The 13,570-nt window shown below is 47.5% G+C and overlaps 1 protein-coding gene across 1 annotated transcript; it reads left to right on the forward strand.

Annotated features, from left to right (window-relative positions):
• The first annotated feature begins 5,450 nt into the window (after positions 1–5,450).
• On the forward strand, positions 5,451–6,398 carry LOC142829661 (olfactory receptor 52P1-like). Its single transcript, XM_075930617.1, has one exon. It carries the CDS (start codon positions 5,451–5,453, stop codon positions 6,396–6,398), a length of 948 nt encoding a protein of 315 aa, XP_075786732.1.
• The last annotated feature ends 7,172 nt before the right edge of the window (positions 6,399–13,570 follow it).

Genomic DNA, 13,570 nt, shown 5'->3' on the forward strand with positions numbered 1-13,570 from the left:
AATAGAGGTAAAAGAGGAAATTCTGTTCCATCATCCACTACAAACACAGCAACCAGCAAAACGATTTTTAACTAATTAAACAATTGTGTCCTATACACAGGCCTTGATAGTGCACATTGTTTTTCCATCTGCAACAGGGGAGCCGTCGATAATGGAGCGATAAATATTGTAAACTCTATCAAGTTGCACTTACGTAATTAAAGAGATTTTTGCCATTTTAAGCAATGTTCAATGAATGTCCAGAGCCAATATTCAGACAGAAGTGTGACCTGCACAAGGATGTACGTATTTTTCCATATATAACGGAGTGATAAATATTGTAAACGCTATCAAGTTCCACCTACATAACTCAAAACATTTTTGCCATTTTTAGCAAAAAGCTGGTCTCATTGATCAATGAGTGTCCAGGGCCAATATTCAGAAAATTTGCGACCAGCGAAAGGAGATGCATATTTTTTTTCCTGTAAGAATATGGCAGACAGACATGAAATCCATGAAATCCCATGAGTGTCATGAAAATGGGGCACAAACTGAGAGCCACTGAATTCTTTGAGGCCTGGTCTACCCGTAAGAGGAAGGTTGACATAAGATGCACAGCTCCAGCTACATTAATCACGTAGATGGAATTGACATATTTTAAATTTCTACCCACGCAGCGGGAGGTTGGCAAGAGCAAACGCTCCCAACGGCTTCACGAAATCCTCACGAGGAGCAGGAGTACCGGCGCCGATGGGGGTACCCTTTGAGTTCGAATTAGCGCGTCTTTACTACACCCTCTCTACTGTACCCCAGAAGATGGACCATAGCAGCATCGATCTTCTTTGTTGTGTACACATGTTCTGAGTCTGTCAGCAGCAGAAACACGCTGAAGGACGCGTCTGGTGCAAGGCCTGTGGCTTCATCCAGAGTCAGCACAAGTTAAGAGCAACAGCCATGGCCTGTCAAAAGCAGAACTGGCCTATTTGTCAGTGAGCACCCCATGAACTCAGCACAGGGACGGCTGGCCTGGCTGCAACACACTGACTGTGTAAACACACCCCAGCCGGCAGCACAAGAACCCGCCAACCCTGCTTCGGTCTTCACCGCAGAGTGTGTGAGGCATTCCCATGAGACTAGGGCTGGTGCAGGATGGTGCAGCCTGTTTCTGCGGAGCAGTTTGAGCTGCCAGACATTTACCCACCTTACGCATGACAAAGGAACACTGGAAAATACATTTGATGTCGAAATCCTGGGAGCAGAAAGCCTTTTCCTTGTTGTTTGGCTTCCATCACTCCAGGGCGTCATTTAGCGTCCACCGGGCAGCAGTGACATTTCAGGGGCCAAAGGTCTTGACACAACTGAGCAACGAGACACAAGCTGCTACAATTATGTGAACTGACATTTGGTCGTATATTGCGTGGCAGCCTCCCCCCTCGCAGTGCCGATGTCAGGGCAGTGCCCACAGAACAGCCAGCCAGGCTGAGCACTGGGGAGAAGCAGTTTGCCCTGACTAGTTAAATCACTACAATGGTCAATTACTTCTCTCCTGGGGGAGGCTCTCAAGCTGTAGGTCTCCAGGGTCTAATTTCTGCTCATCCCGCCCCCCCCCCCCCCCCCCACAGAGCTTAGGGAATTGTCTGTGAATCCCAGCCCACCCGGGGGCCCGCAGGGACTGCACAGGGGAATCATAAAGGTGACAGTTCAGTTCGCCGAGTGTCAGACAGGTGCGAATCACACGCTGGTTATTTTACCTCTGCCTCACAGCCACAGGTAGGCGATTTCCTTTCTCTGCTGAGCGGGATTGTGCTGAGCTGCCTGTTTCTGTACTAACATTAGTGGTAAAGAGTAAAGCAGGTTTCTAGAGTTGACATCTAGAATCATCTGGGCAGGAATTAACCAGGACAGTGAGTTAAACTGTTTAGATTTTTTTACACATACCAGGGATTTATTAGATACATTGGAACTACCACTGTATTGGAAAAAAAAAGTTGAGACCATTATCTGTCCTTAGAATCAGAGCCTTGTTTCCTACTGTGTCCTTGTATCTTTTTGAGAAGTTTTGTGGTTTTGTGCAGTGTGGTTTTCCGATTCCTCAACTGCACTGCACAGGTAAACCCTCTGCAGTGGGGATCTGTGTTACTGGGGGTACACAACATACATGGGTCACACACTGGCCACAATTTGCTCTCCCATTCTGCCTTCAGTGTATCGCTCCAGACTGACACCAGCTTCCCTGACAGCAAAATTGGGGTCCATGTGTTTGAAACCCCCCAGCTTTCAAACCTGCTCTGAGAAGGCCACAGACACAGGAGTTTCTCTCCGATTCTGAGCTCCCAAGCAAAACAGCGCTCTCCTGTCGCTGAAACTAAAACACTCAGGGCATATCCACACCAGGAAAGTTACTTTGAAATAAGTAGTATTCCTCAAGGAAAGCAGGAGTTCTTATTTCAAAATAGACAGCCCCTTTCCCCCGAAAGAACAGGCTTAGTAGCATAGATGCTTGGTTTGTTATTTCTGCGTGTTAGACCAAGGGATGGGTGAAATCTGGGAGTCCTTCAAATTATCCTACATCCATATGTAGGAACTTGAATAGATGCACTTATCTGAATCAACCTTGAGCCTGCAGGGATTTCAGCTGGAGGCATCCCTTCCGCTTGAAAGGTGAGCTGGTTTGAATCAAAGGAGAACTGACAGCAGAGTTGCTGAAATCTCAAACTCACAGGTCGAAAGGTGGAGACCAATCAAGCTAACAGGTGTCTGCTGAGCCCCTGACACTGTGGTCTGAAGAAGACAAAAAGCAGTAAAAGGAATCATGTTTCTGATTCACACTTTGGGGAAACCAGGAGTTTCTGGCTACCTCCAAGGAATGCACAGTGTGTGGGAGACAGTGGGGGTGGTCGTGCAGTGTCCAGATCACAATGGCATGGAGTCCTGAAACCAGAGGACTAGGGAAGCGGCAGCCGGGCTCATGCACAGACCAAAGTGGCCAATGGAGACAGCAGGTGTCTCACACAGTACAGTATCAGAGGGGTAGCCGTGTTAGTCTTAGTCTGCAAAAGCGGTGAGAAGTCCTGTGGCGCCTTCTAGACTTCCTGAAGTGTAGGAGCATAAGCTTTCGTGGGCAAAGACCCACATCATCAGATGCATTTGACGAAGTGAGTCTTTGCCCACGTAAGCTTATGCTCCTACACTTCAGTTAGTCTATAAGGTGCCACAGGACTTCTCACACAGTAAAGTAACATGGATCACACTATAGACAATTCTCTCTAATACCATGTGCCATCGAGACGATTCGTGCTCCCGTGAGCAACCACATTGATGCCTCATGGGTCATTGGTGAGGAAATGTCAGCACTGAAAAGCTTCCTCAGGAAGGTCAGAGTTTCTAGGGGTCTGCAGTACAGCTGGGGATGAACCGTGATGGAATTCAAAGACCAGAAGTGACCATTGTGATTGCCAGTTCTGACTTCCCGTGTAGACAATTTTCACAGTCATATTCCCAGAGCTGCTCTTTAGAGAGAGAAACACCAAACCTTGATTTAAAAATGTTCAGTGATGAAGAACCCACCAAGGTTGTCAAGTCATGGTTCTCCTTAGCTACCTTTCGTAAATTAAACCTAATGTCCTCATTGAAGCTGTCACAACAAACAAGGTTTTCTAAACTTTTAATTTTTTTTTTTGTGGTTTTTCTCTTCAGTGTTATCAACATGTCTTTTGCATTGTGGACCCAGACCGGAAACAGGAGTCTGGAGCATTTGTACCAGTGCCAAACACTGAGGTACAAGAACTTCTCTTGAGTTTCCCCTGGTTAGCATCCCAAGGTCACCTTCGTTCTGTTGGCCCCAAGGTCACACTGGGAGCTCATGGTTAGCTAATGATCTCTTCATGCCCCCGAATCTTGCTTAGAGTCACTGCTTCCAGCTGTGGTTGGCTATAATACAAGCACTGCTACATTCTTTGTCCCTAGATTAACCAGAGGTGCAGGTTTGTAGTGTTCAATATTAAGCTTTAGTGGAGATTGTGAGATTTCTGGAGATTGGCTTGTTCCATGAAACATGTTGGTGTATTGGGCTTTCATAGATTTTATGTAACTATGAATGCTGTGATTGGATCATCTGTCTCTCTATGTAAAAATCAAAATCCTACCTGATTCTTGCTTATCTAATGGCTTCAAGTAGCTCCTGTGGCAATGGGCTGTTCTGTCTAACTGGCCATGCAGTGAAGAACAGATGCTTTTTTATCTGTTTTCAGTGGATCATGTTTCATTGCATGTTCCCTGGTTCTTTTCTTAGTAGATAGGGTAAACACATTCTCAGTATACTCTCTACTGGTCGGTAACATACAGTCTGTTCCCTGTAGTCTGTTCTCTACCAGTCATTAACATAAGAGTTCTCATGTCGTCTCTTATTCCTTTCCTTTGTAAGTCAACAACCCCCGTCTTTTCAAACTCTCTACTTTCAAACATGCCCCTCACTATCAAACTAATCCTGGAAGAATCCACAAAAGAGTCCAACAATTTGTCAGTCCAACAAAGAAAATAAGAGAACACCAGCGGTTAGCCCCCAGCAGCATATATCTGTGTCAGTCTGAGTCTGAGTGACATCGTGGTATTGCATTTTCTGTATGATCCCCCATCCCGCGCCTCGTGGATCCCAATGTTTTGATATGTTCTGTGATGGTGAGCCCTGTGAGCAGGGTTTCCCAGAGCAGTGGGCCATGAAGTGCAGGTCTGTGTCCTGAGTTCATACCGTTACATTAGAACCTCGGTAAATGTTTGAGGGGTTTAAACTTTCCATCCAATGGGCAGACATACTGAAGTTGTCAATGTCAATTTTCATCTGCCCCCAACCTGCTGATTCTTTCCTCGGTTAGCTCCTCTGACATCTTCTCTGGACGTGATTTTCCGCTATATTACCTGGTGCCACCTGTAAATGTTGCCACTAGCCTAGACTGCTAATAACTATAAAACAGTTAACAATAGAAATAGTTATAAAGTGTCTAATCTCCCCCTCCCTCTACTTCTGCTTAAAGGCCCCAGAGTTTTGCTAAGATTCTGCCCATGCTTCTATTGTAAGCAGGGTTCCCAGAACTGTTTGTCAAAGGTACCCAGGCCCCTGTTCTGAGTTCATATAATTAAGTTAGAACGTTCTTTGAAGTTTGAGGAGTTCAAGCTTTTCCCTGCAATGGGCAGACATCATGCAACTCTCAATATCAAAATTTATCTGCCATCATGCTGCAAAATAACTTGGCACAATTAGCTCTTTCTAAGAACTACTCTGGATTTGACTTTGGTCTAAATAATCTGTTGCCTTCGGTAAAAGTTACCACATCAGTACTCACTTTTCTAAATTGGCAATAATTGTAATGTTTACTGTGATATTGGTTATTATGTGCAACCCCTGCTCATTGTACTTCTGTGTTTTCACAGGCGCCCTGTGCATTCCTCAACCCTGTTGTTTCATCCACTAGCTCATGGCAGCTTTCAACCTCACACCCTCTGACACGTCAACATTCATCCTAGCAGGCATTCCTGGCCTGGAAGATTCTCACATCTGGATTTCCATCCCTTTTGCTACTTGTTATATTTTCTGCCTGTTGGGAAATTTCTCCATTCTGTTCGTGGTAGGCAAAGAGCAGACCCTGCACCAGCCGATGTACCTGCTGTTCTGCATGCTGGCGCTCACAGATATCACCATGTCGACCTGCATTGTACCAAAGGCCCTGGGTATATTTTGGTTCAATTTGAAAGTCATCACAGTGAGTGGCTGCCTCACCCAAATTACATTCATTGGCACGGCTTTTGCAATGCAATCAGGTGTCCTGGTATCAATGGGCTTCGATCGCTATGTTGCCATATGTAACCCTCTGAGATACACCACCATCCTCACCCACACACGAATAGCTACGCTAGGGCTTCTCAGTTTAATACGAGGGATTCTCTGTATGCTGCCCGTGCCCCTAGTGCTGAGCCAGCTGCCGTTCTGTGGCAACCGCATCATCTCTGATATAAACTGTGAGGCTCTTCCTGTGGCCAAGATTTTATGTGGGGACCTCACATTCTACAGGCTCTATGGCTTGGTGCTGACACTTACAATAATTGGGTCCGACCTGATGCTCATCACCCTGTCCTACTCTCTGATCATCAGGGCCGTTCTAAGAATCTCCTCTCAGAAAGCCCACCAGAAAGCCCTCAACACCTGCACTGCCCACATCGGTGTGATGCTCACGTCTTATACTCCCTTCCTTTTCTCCATTATGACAAATCGGTTTGGTGAGAGCATCGCTCCTCATGTTCAAATCTTCTTGGGCAGTGTCTGTGTCCTTGTCCCCACCATGCTCAACCCCATAGTATATGGAGTCAAAACCAAAGAGCTTCGTGACAAAATCAGGAAAAACTTTTGCAGATTACGATCACATTGAGCCTCTGAATTTAAACAGTATCCCAGGAGGGGGAACCGTTACCTCCTCATTACCCAAGATTGCTCTGTCCCACTTTGGCTGAGCTCAGCATTGTGGAAGTTCATGGTCTCCGCAGCTACTCACATCTAACGTCTCACCGTTCCATCCCCAAGCGCTGCTTTCTCCATTGACGTGTTCCCACTCTCTGATCATCACCTGGCCGGTTTCAATGTCACCAGTTATTGCACATCCCACAAACCCTGTCGGTCAGCCTCTCTGTGACTTCCAGTCCACCAGAAGATACTGCAGCACTCTGGTGGTTTCCCATTAGGCCCTGGGGGTATGTCTACACTTGCAGCCTAATTCAAACTAGGGCTGCAAATGTAGGCATTCGGAATTGCAAATCAAGCCCGGGGTTTAAATATCCCAAGCTTCATTTGCATCTTCCCGGTTGGGCGCTATTATTGAAATTTTGAAGTCCGGACTATCTGCCTGCGTCTTCACACGACAGGGAAATGCACGTTCGAAATAAAGCCGTATTTCAAACTACCTGTTAAACCTCATTGCAGGAGGAATAACAGGAAGTTCGAAATAGGGCTTTATGTGGTCACCTCATCTCAAAAAGGATATCTTGGCACTGGAAAAGTTGTAGAAAAGAACAACATAAATGATGAGGGATTTGGAATAGGTTATGTATGAAGAGGGATTGAGGCTATGTCTACACTACAGAGTTTTTGTGGAAAACCCGTCGTTTTGCTGCAAAAACTCGCAGAGTGGCCATACCTCAAGTGAATTTTTGAGCAAAAAAAACGAAAGAGGAGAGGGGCTTTTGCGCAAATGCTGCTCCTCTTTCTATGAGTAATAACTTCCTTTTGCCAAGAGCTCTTGCACAAATAGGCATGTGTGGATGGGGAACAGGTTTTTTTTGTACAAAAAGAGGCAATCCGAAAAAGCCCAGGTGCCCTGGTGGCCATTCTGTAAATAGCTTTCGAGAGTGCTTTCACACAATATAGATGCTCTCTTGCACACAGTCGCATGGCCCTTTCAATGCACGTTTGCAGTGTGGACGTTCTCTTGTGCAAGAAGTTTTTATGGAAGATCTCTTCTGCAAAAAGCTTCTTGCACAAGAAGCCTGCAGTGTAGACACAGTCTGAAAGACTGGGACTTTTCATCTTTGAAAAGGCGAGACTAAGGGCATGTCTGCACAGCAAAGTTATTTCGAGATAACTTTCCTAGCATCTACACAATCCAACTGCTATTTCGAAATTAATTCAGGGCGTAGGTTTCAGGCACAATGCGAAAGGCTTGAAGCCCTGCGGCCTTGGCATTCCCTCCCCAGCCGGAGAGAGGCAGGAGGGGAGAAACCCCTCTTAGCTAACTATTTACAGACTAGCCAATTAGCCCGTCGTAAGACAGGATTTTCAGGTCTCTCCTCCTCGTCGGTCTTCTCTCCTGAGCCTCCGGTCTCTCGCGCCATCTCTCTCTCTCTATCTGTCTCTCTCTCCTCCTCCTCCTACTGCCTCCCATTCTCTCTCTTTCTCTTCTCCTCCCCCTCCTGCCTCTCACTTGGGGGACCGTGGAGCCCAAATGGCCATTTGGGCCCCACACTCCCCATGCAGCATGGGCACCCAGAGGGAACAGCCAGCATTTCAGGCAACATCGCTCCCCAGAGGAACAGCCAGCATTTCAGGCAACATCGCTCCCCAGAGGAACAGCCAGCATTTCAGGCAACATCACCCCCCAGAGGGAACAGCCAGCATTTCAGCGTTACAGACTCTCAGACATTGGGCTACTATATCTATGGGTATGTCTACACTAGCTTGGTAGTTCGAGCTAGGTAGGCAAATGAGGGCAACCGGAGTTGCAAATGAAGCCCAGGATTAAAATACCCCAGGCTTCATTTGCATCTTCCCAGGCGACGCCATTTTTAAATCCCCCTTACTCCGAACTCCGTGCCCGCGGCTATACGCAGCACGTAGTAGGTAGTTCGAATTAGGATCTCTAATTCGAACTACCGGTACTCCTTATGGAACTTAACAGAGGAATCATAAAAGGGACAGTCAGTGCAGCGAGTGTCAGACAGGTGAGATTCACAAGCTGACTCCTTTCTCTCTGCCTTACAGCCGTAGGAAGGAGATTTCCCCACTCTACTGAGGGGATTGTGGTGAGTTGCCTGTTGCTGCCTTAATGCTTAGTGATAAGGGCTGAGGAACTGTGTTCCATGGTTGAAATCTAGGACTATCAGGGAAGGAACGCACCACAACGGTGACTTAAAACTGTGTAGTGTTTTTTTTTTCTCCAGATATATCCAGGATTTATCATGATAAACTGGAACTACCAATGTATTGGGGAAAGTTGAGATAATGATTAGGCCTTAGAATAAGTTCCTTATTCCTTGATGTGTATTTCTATCTGTCTCAGTAGAGTTTTCTGCAGTGTGGTTTTTGAATTCCTCAGTGTCACTTCAGAGATAGATCACCTGTTCTGACTTCTTGTGTAGACAATTTTCACAGTAATATTTCTAGAGTTGCTCTTTCAGGCTAAGTCACAATTCCCAATTTGTGTTTCGTTTTCCATTTTTTTTCCTGGAAAAGGCTTTTCTGAAATTTAGCTCTTCTACACGGGCTCAAATTTTGGAAAAATGTCCCCTTTCAGAACATTCCCTATTTCTCATAAAATGAGGAATCAGGGATGCTGAAAGAACACATCCACTTTTTTGGAAACTATTCCAAAAACGTGGACACATTCCTTGGATGTGATATAGTTTATTGAGTGTAGATATAGCCTTAGAGAAAGAACACTACACTTTGATTTAAAAATTTTCAGTGATGAAGAATCCACAATGACTCTTGGGATACTAGCCAATTAGCCCGTCATAAGACGGGATTTTCAGGTCTCTCCTCCACGTCGGTCTTCTCTCCTGAGCCTCCGGTCTCTTGCTCCATCTCTCTCTCTCTCCTCCTCCTACTGCCTCCTCCCCTCTCTCTCTCTCAGCTCTCCTCCCCCTCTTGCCTCTCACTCTCTCTTTCTCTTCTCCTACTCCTCCTGCCTCTCACTCTCTCTTTCTCTTCTCCTCCTCCTCTTGCCTCTTTCAAAAGAGCCTTGCAGTCTAGTGGTAGCCCTTGATTTCCAGGAAGCCTTTGACAAGTTCCCTTGCCATGGGTGCTTACGTAAGTTATGGGATAAGAAGAAATGTCCTCCCGTCGATTGATAATGGCTAGAAGACAGGAAAAATTGGTCGGCATAAAGGGTCAGTTTTCAGAATGGAGAGAGGTGAATTGTGGTTTCCTCCAAGGGTCCATATTGGGATGAATCCTATTCAACATATTTATAAATGATCTGGAAAAAGGGAAAAAGACTGATCTACTTTTGTGTTAGTGCTTAAGGGGCTGTGGGCTATTGGTGCAGTAGAACTCTCAAAGCTTTACAAGCTGGGATGAAAGCAGAGGAACAGCAGCCAGAACCACAGGTAGGAGGGACGCGGCCCAGACAGCAAAGCTGGGCCAGAGGCACAGCAGTAGGGCTGATGTGGAACTGGTGCCGGAGCTGAACGGCTGTGCCAATGTGGCACCAGGGCCGAGTGACAGCAGGGAGCTGTGGTTCCATAGCCAGGACAGTGGATGCCGGCTCTGACGGAAGTAACATGGCAGCCGAGCACAATGAGCAGCCAGGCAGAGCAATGTGGGGCCGTGGGATGGACTCTGAAGGGGGACATGAATCAGGGCAGGTGCTGAGGAGAAGGGTCCTGCCACCTACTCTCTGAGGCATGCGGCACATCCAGAGCAGGTGTCTGACGCACGGTATCAGCACAACACAGCCAGGGCCTGGGCAGGAGGCCTAGAATGAGTGAGGAACAGGCAGTGTGTCTTCTTTACATCCCATGCCCACAAAGTGGGATTCCTTGAGTCTTTTCTGTTCGTTCTTTATTTACCTCACCATTGCAATTAAATACCTCTCATGTGGCATGGCCATAATTCACTGGTCACTGGGTCAAGGATGTCCTGGTGAAGAAAGGCCACCGAGGGCAGAGGAACTTTTGGCCCTGTCTTTAGTGAGATCCCAGAGACTGAGGGTCAAACCTATGGCCGACTCTTGACATGGGCTGTCTGGGTGACGGCTGAGGATAAAGTACCACAGAGAGTTTGACAGCTCCCATGGAACCTGCCAGCTGCTGGGAGCCAGATGGACTATCCAGCACCCAGCCGGCTGGGCGAGAGACAGGCAGCGCTGGGAGGTTTGTCCCAAGATGATTCTTGTGGAGGCAGGCGCTCAGCCAGGTCACTCCTCCAGATCAGAGCCTGTGGATGAGGGGCAGCACACGGAGCCATTGTTGTACTTGCCAGCTACTTTCAGGAGTGCTACAGGGCCAGAGCAGGAGTAAGCCTGCCTTAACCCCACTGTTCCATTCCTGGGGCAGCTGTCTGGCCGCTCCCACGGTGGGATCCCCCAACCCTGCAGTCCCCACACAAATGCCGTATCCCCAAGGCCACTCCAGAACCCACCCTGCCTCCACAGGGTCCTTTATCCTGCTTTCCTAATGCAGGAGCCAGGTCCATCCCTGGGGCTACCACATGCTTGGTGATGGATCGACCTGGCACCCTTGGAACAAAGGACGGATACGGGGGGCCCAGAATGTAGGGAGGTTGGGGGGCTCCCCCAGTGGGGCAGTGGATAAGGTGTGGCCCAGAGTGAAAGAAAAGCCAGCAGGCAGCGAAACTGCAGCGTCCCAGCCCTTTCCCCAGATGCCAGGAGAGCAAGCAGTACAGCTGTAGGCCTGGAGCACTGGGGGTGCTGGCAATGCAGCCCTAGTCCCAGCTACAAAGACAGCCCTGGCGCACTTGGAGGGCAGGTAGTGCAGCCTGAGCTGGGGCCTTGCCACAGGCTGTCTGGAGCCATGGCAAAGTTCATTTCTATCTGGGCTGTACGTGGAGCGGGTCTAGGACTGCACTGTGACCTCAGCATGTGGTATGTAATGTAGTGCTGGCAACGGACAGTCTGCTGGCCTGGTATCACACCCCCTCTCCAAACCGGACACGACCTCAACTCACTGTGCTTTGCAGGCTCAATGAATTAGCAGGACAAATAAATGCTCAGGGAAAGATGAGGTGCTGCTCCCACTTATAACGGGTACGGGAGCAGGGAGCGCAAGAGAGAAAGCAGCATCACAGCTAGACAGGATCCCACCTTCTAATGAGGCAATAACAGGCCACATTGCGCAGACGGCCACTGATGTAAGAGAGCAATGGCTGAAAGTGCTCAGCAGAGTGCACATGATACAGAGAGGTGCACCTGCCCATACTGTAATACCTCAGAGTTATGAATAGCAGAGCTACTAATTCACCAGCCAAGTATCTCTTGGACCAGCTACATCTCTCACTTAGAAATGGGAATATGCATCAAATCTACCCCTCACCTCCTCAAAAAACCGAAAACCAATATAGTTCAGGGCTGAAGGAGCAATCATAAAGTTTGTTCACAGCTGTGAACATCTGTAGAGTTACATTCAACCTCCACCCCATTGGGGTTCATAACTGGGAGGTTCCAAAGTGCCTCCTATGCTGCACAGAGGCTGGGATATATTCATTGCACTCCAGCAATAGAGGTAAAAGAGGAAATTCTGTTCCATCATCCACTACAAACACAGCAACCAGCAAAACGATTTTTAACTAATTAAACAATCGTGTCCAAGACACAGGCCTTGATTGTGGACATTGTTTTTGCATCTGCAACAGGGGAGCCATCGATAATGGAGCGATAAATATTGTAAACTCTATCAAGTTGCACTTAGGTAATTAAAGAGATTTTTGCCATTTTAAGCAAAAAACTGGTATCAATGTTCAATAAATGTCCAGAGCCAATATTCAGACAGAAATGTGACCTGCACAAGGATGTGCCTACTTTTCCATATATAACGGAGTGATAAATATTGTAAACGCTATCAAGTTGCACCTACATAACTCAAGACAGTTTTGCCATTTTAGCAAAAAGCTGGTCTCATTGATCAATGAGTGTCCAGGGCCAATATTCAGAAAAATTTGCGACCAGCGCAAGGATGTGCATATTTTTCTTCCTGCTAGTAAGAATATGGCAGACAGACATGAAATCTATGAAATCCCATGAGTGTCATGAAAATGGAGTGCAAACTGAGAGCCACTGAATTCTTTGAGGCCTGGTCTACCCGTAAGAGGAAGGTTGACATAAGATGCACAGCTCCAGCTACATTAATCACGTAGATGGAATTGACATATTTTAAATTTCTACCCACGCAGTGGGAGGTTGGCAAGAGCAAACGCTCCCAACGGCTTCACGAAATCCTCACGAAGAGCAGGAATACCGGTGCTGATGGGGATACCCTTTGAGTTTGAATTAGCGCATCTTTACTACACCCTCTCTACTGTACCCCAGAAGATCGACTATAGCAGCATCGATCTTCTTTGTTGTGTACACATGTTCTGAGTATGTCAGCAGCAGAAACACGCTGAAGGACGCATCTGGTGCAAGGCCTGTGGCTTCATCCAGAGTTAGCACAAGTTAAGAGCAACAGCCATGGCCTGTCAAAAGCAGAACTGGCCTATTTGTCAGTGAGCACCCCATGAACTCAGCACAGGGACGGCTGGCCTGGCTGCAACACACTGACTGTGTAAACACACCCCAGCCGGCAGCACAAGAACCCGCCAACCCTGCTTCGGTCTTCACCGCAGAGTGCGTGAGGCATTCCCATGAGACTAGGGCTGGCGCAGGATGGTGCAGCCTGTTTCTGCGGAGCAGTTTGAGCTGCCAGACATGTACCCACCCTACGCATGAGAAAGGAACACTGGAAAATACATTTGATGGCAAAATCCTGGGAGCAGAAAGCCTTTTCCTTGTTGTTTGGCTTCCATCACTACAGGGCGTCATTTATCGTCCACAGGGCAACAGTGACATTTCAGGGGCCAAAGGTCTTGACACAACTGAGCAATGAGACACAAGCTGCTACAATCACGTGAACTGACATTTGGTCGTATATTGCGTGGCAGCCACCCCCCTCGCAGTGCTGATGTCAGGGCAGTGCCCACAGAACAGCCAGCCAGGCTGAGCACTGGGGAGAAGCAGTTTGCCCTGACTAGTTAAATCACTAGAATGGTCAATTACTTCTCTCCTGAGGGAGGCTCTCAAGCTGTAGGTCTCCAGGGTCTAATTTCTGCTCATAACCC

Source organism: Pelodiscus sinensis, chromosome 1 (genome assembly GCF_049634645.1).
Source record: "Pelodiscus sinensis isolate JC-2024 chromosome 1, ASM4963464v1, whole genome shotgun sequence".
Taxonomy (NCBI): domain Eukaryota; kingdom Metazoa; phylum Chordata; order Testudines; family Trionychidae; genus Pelodiscus; species Pelodiscus sinensis.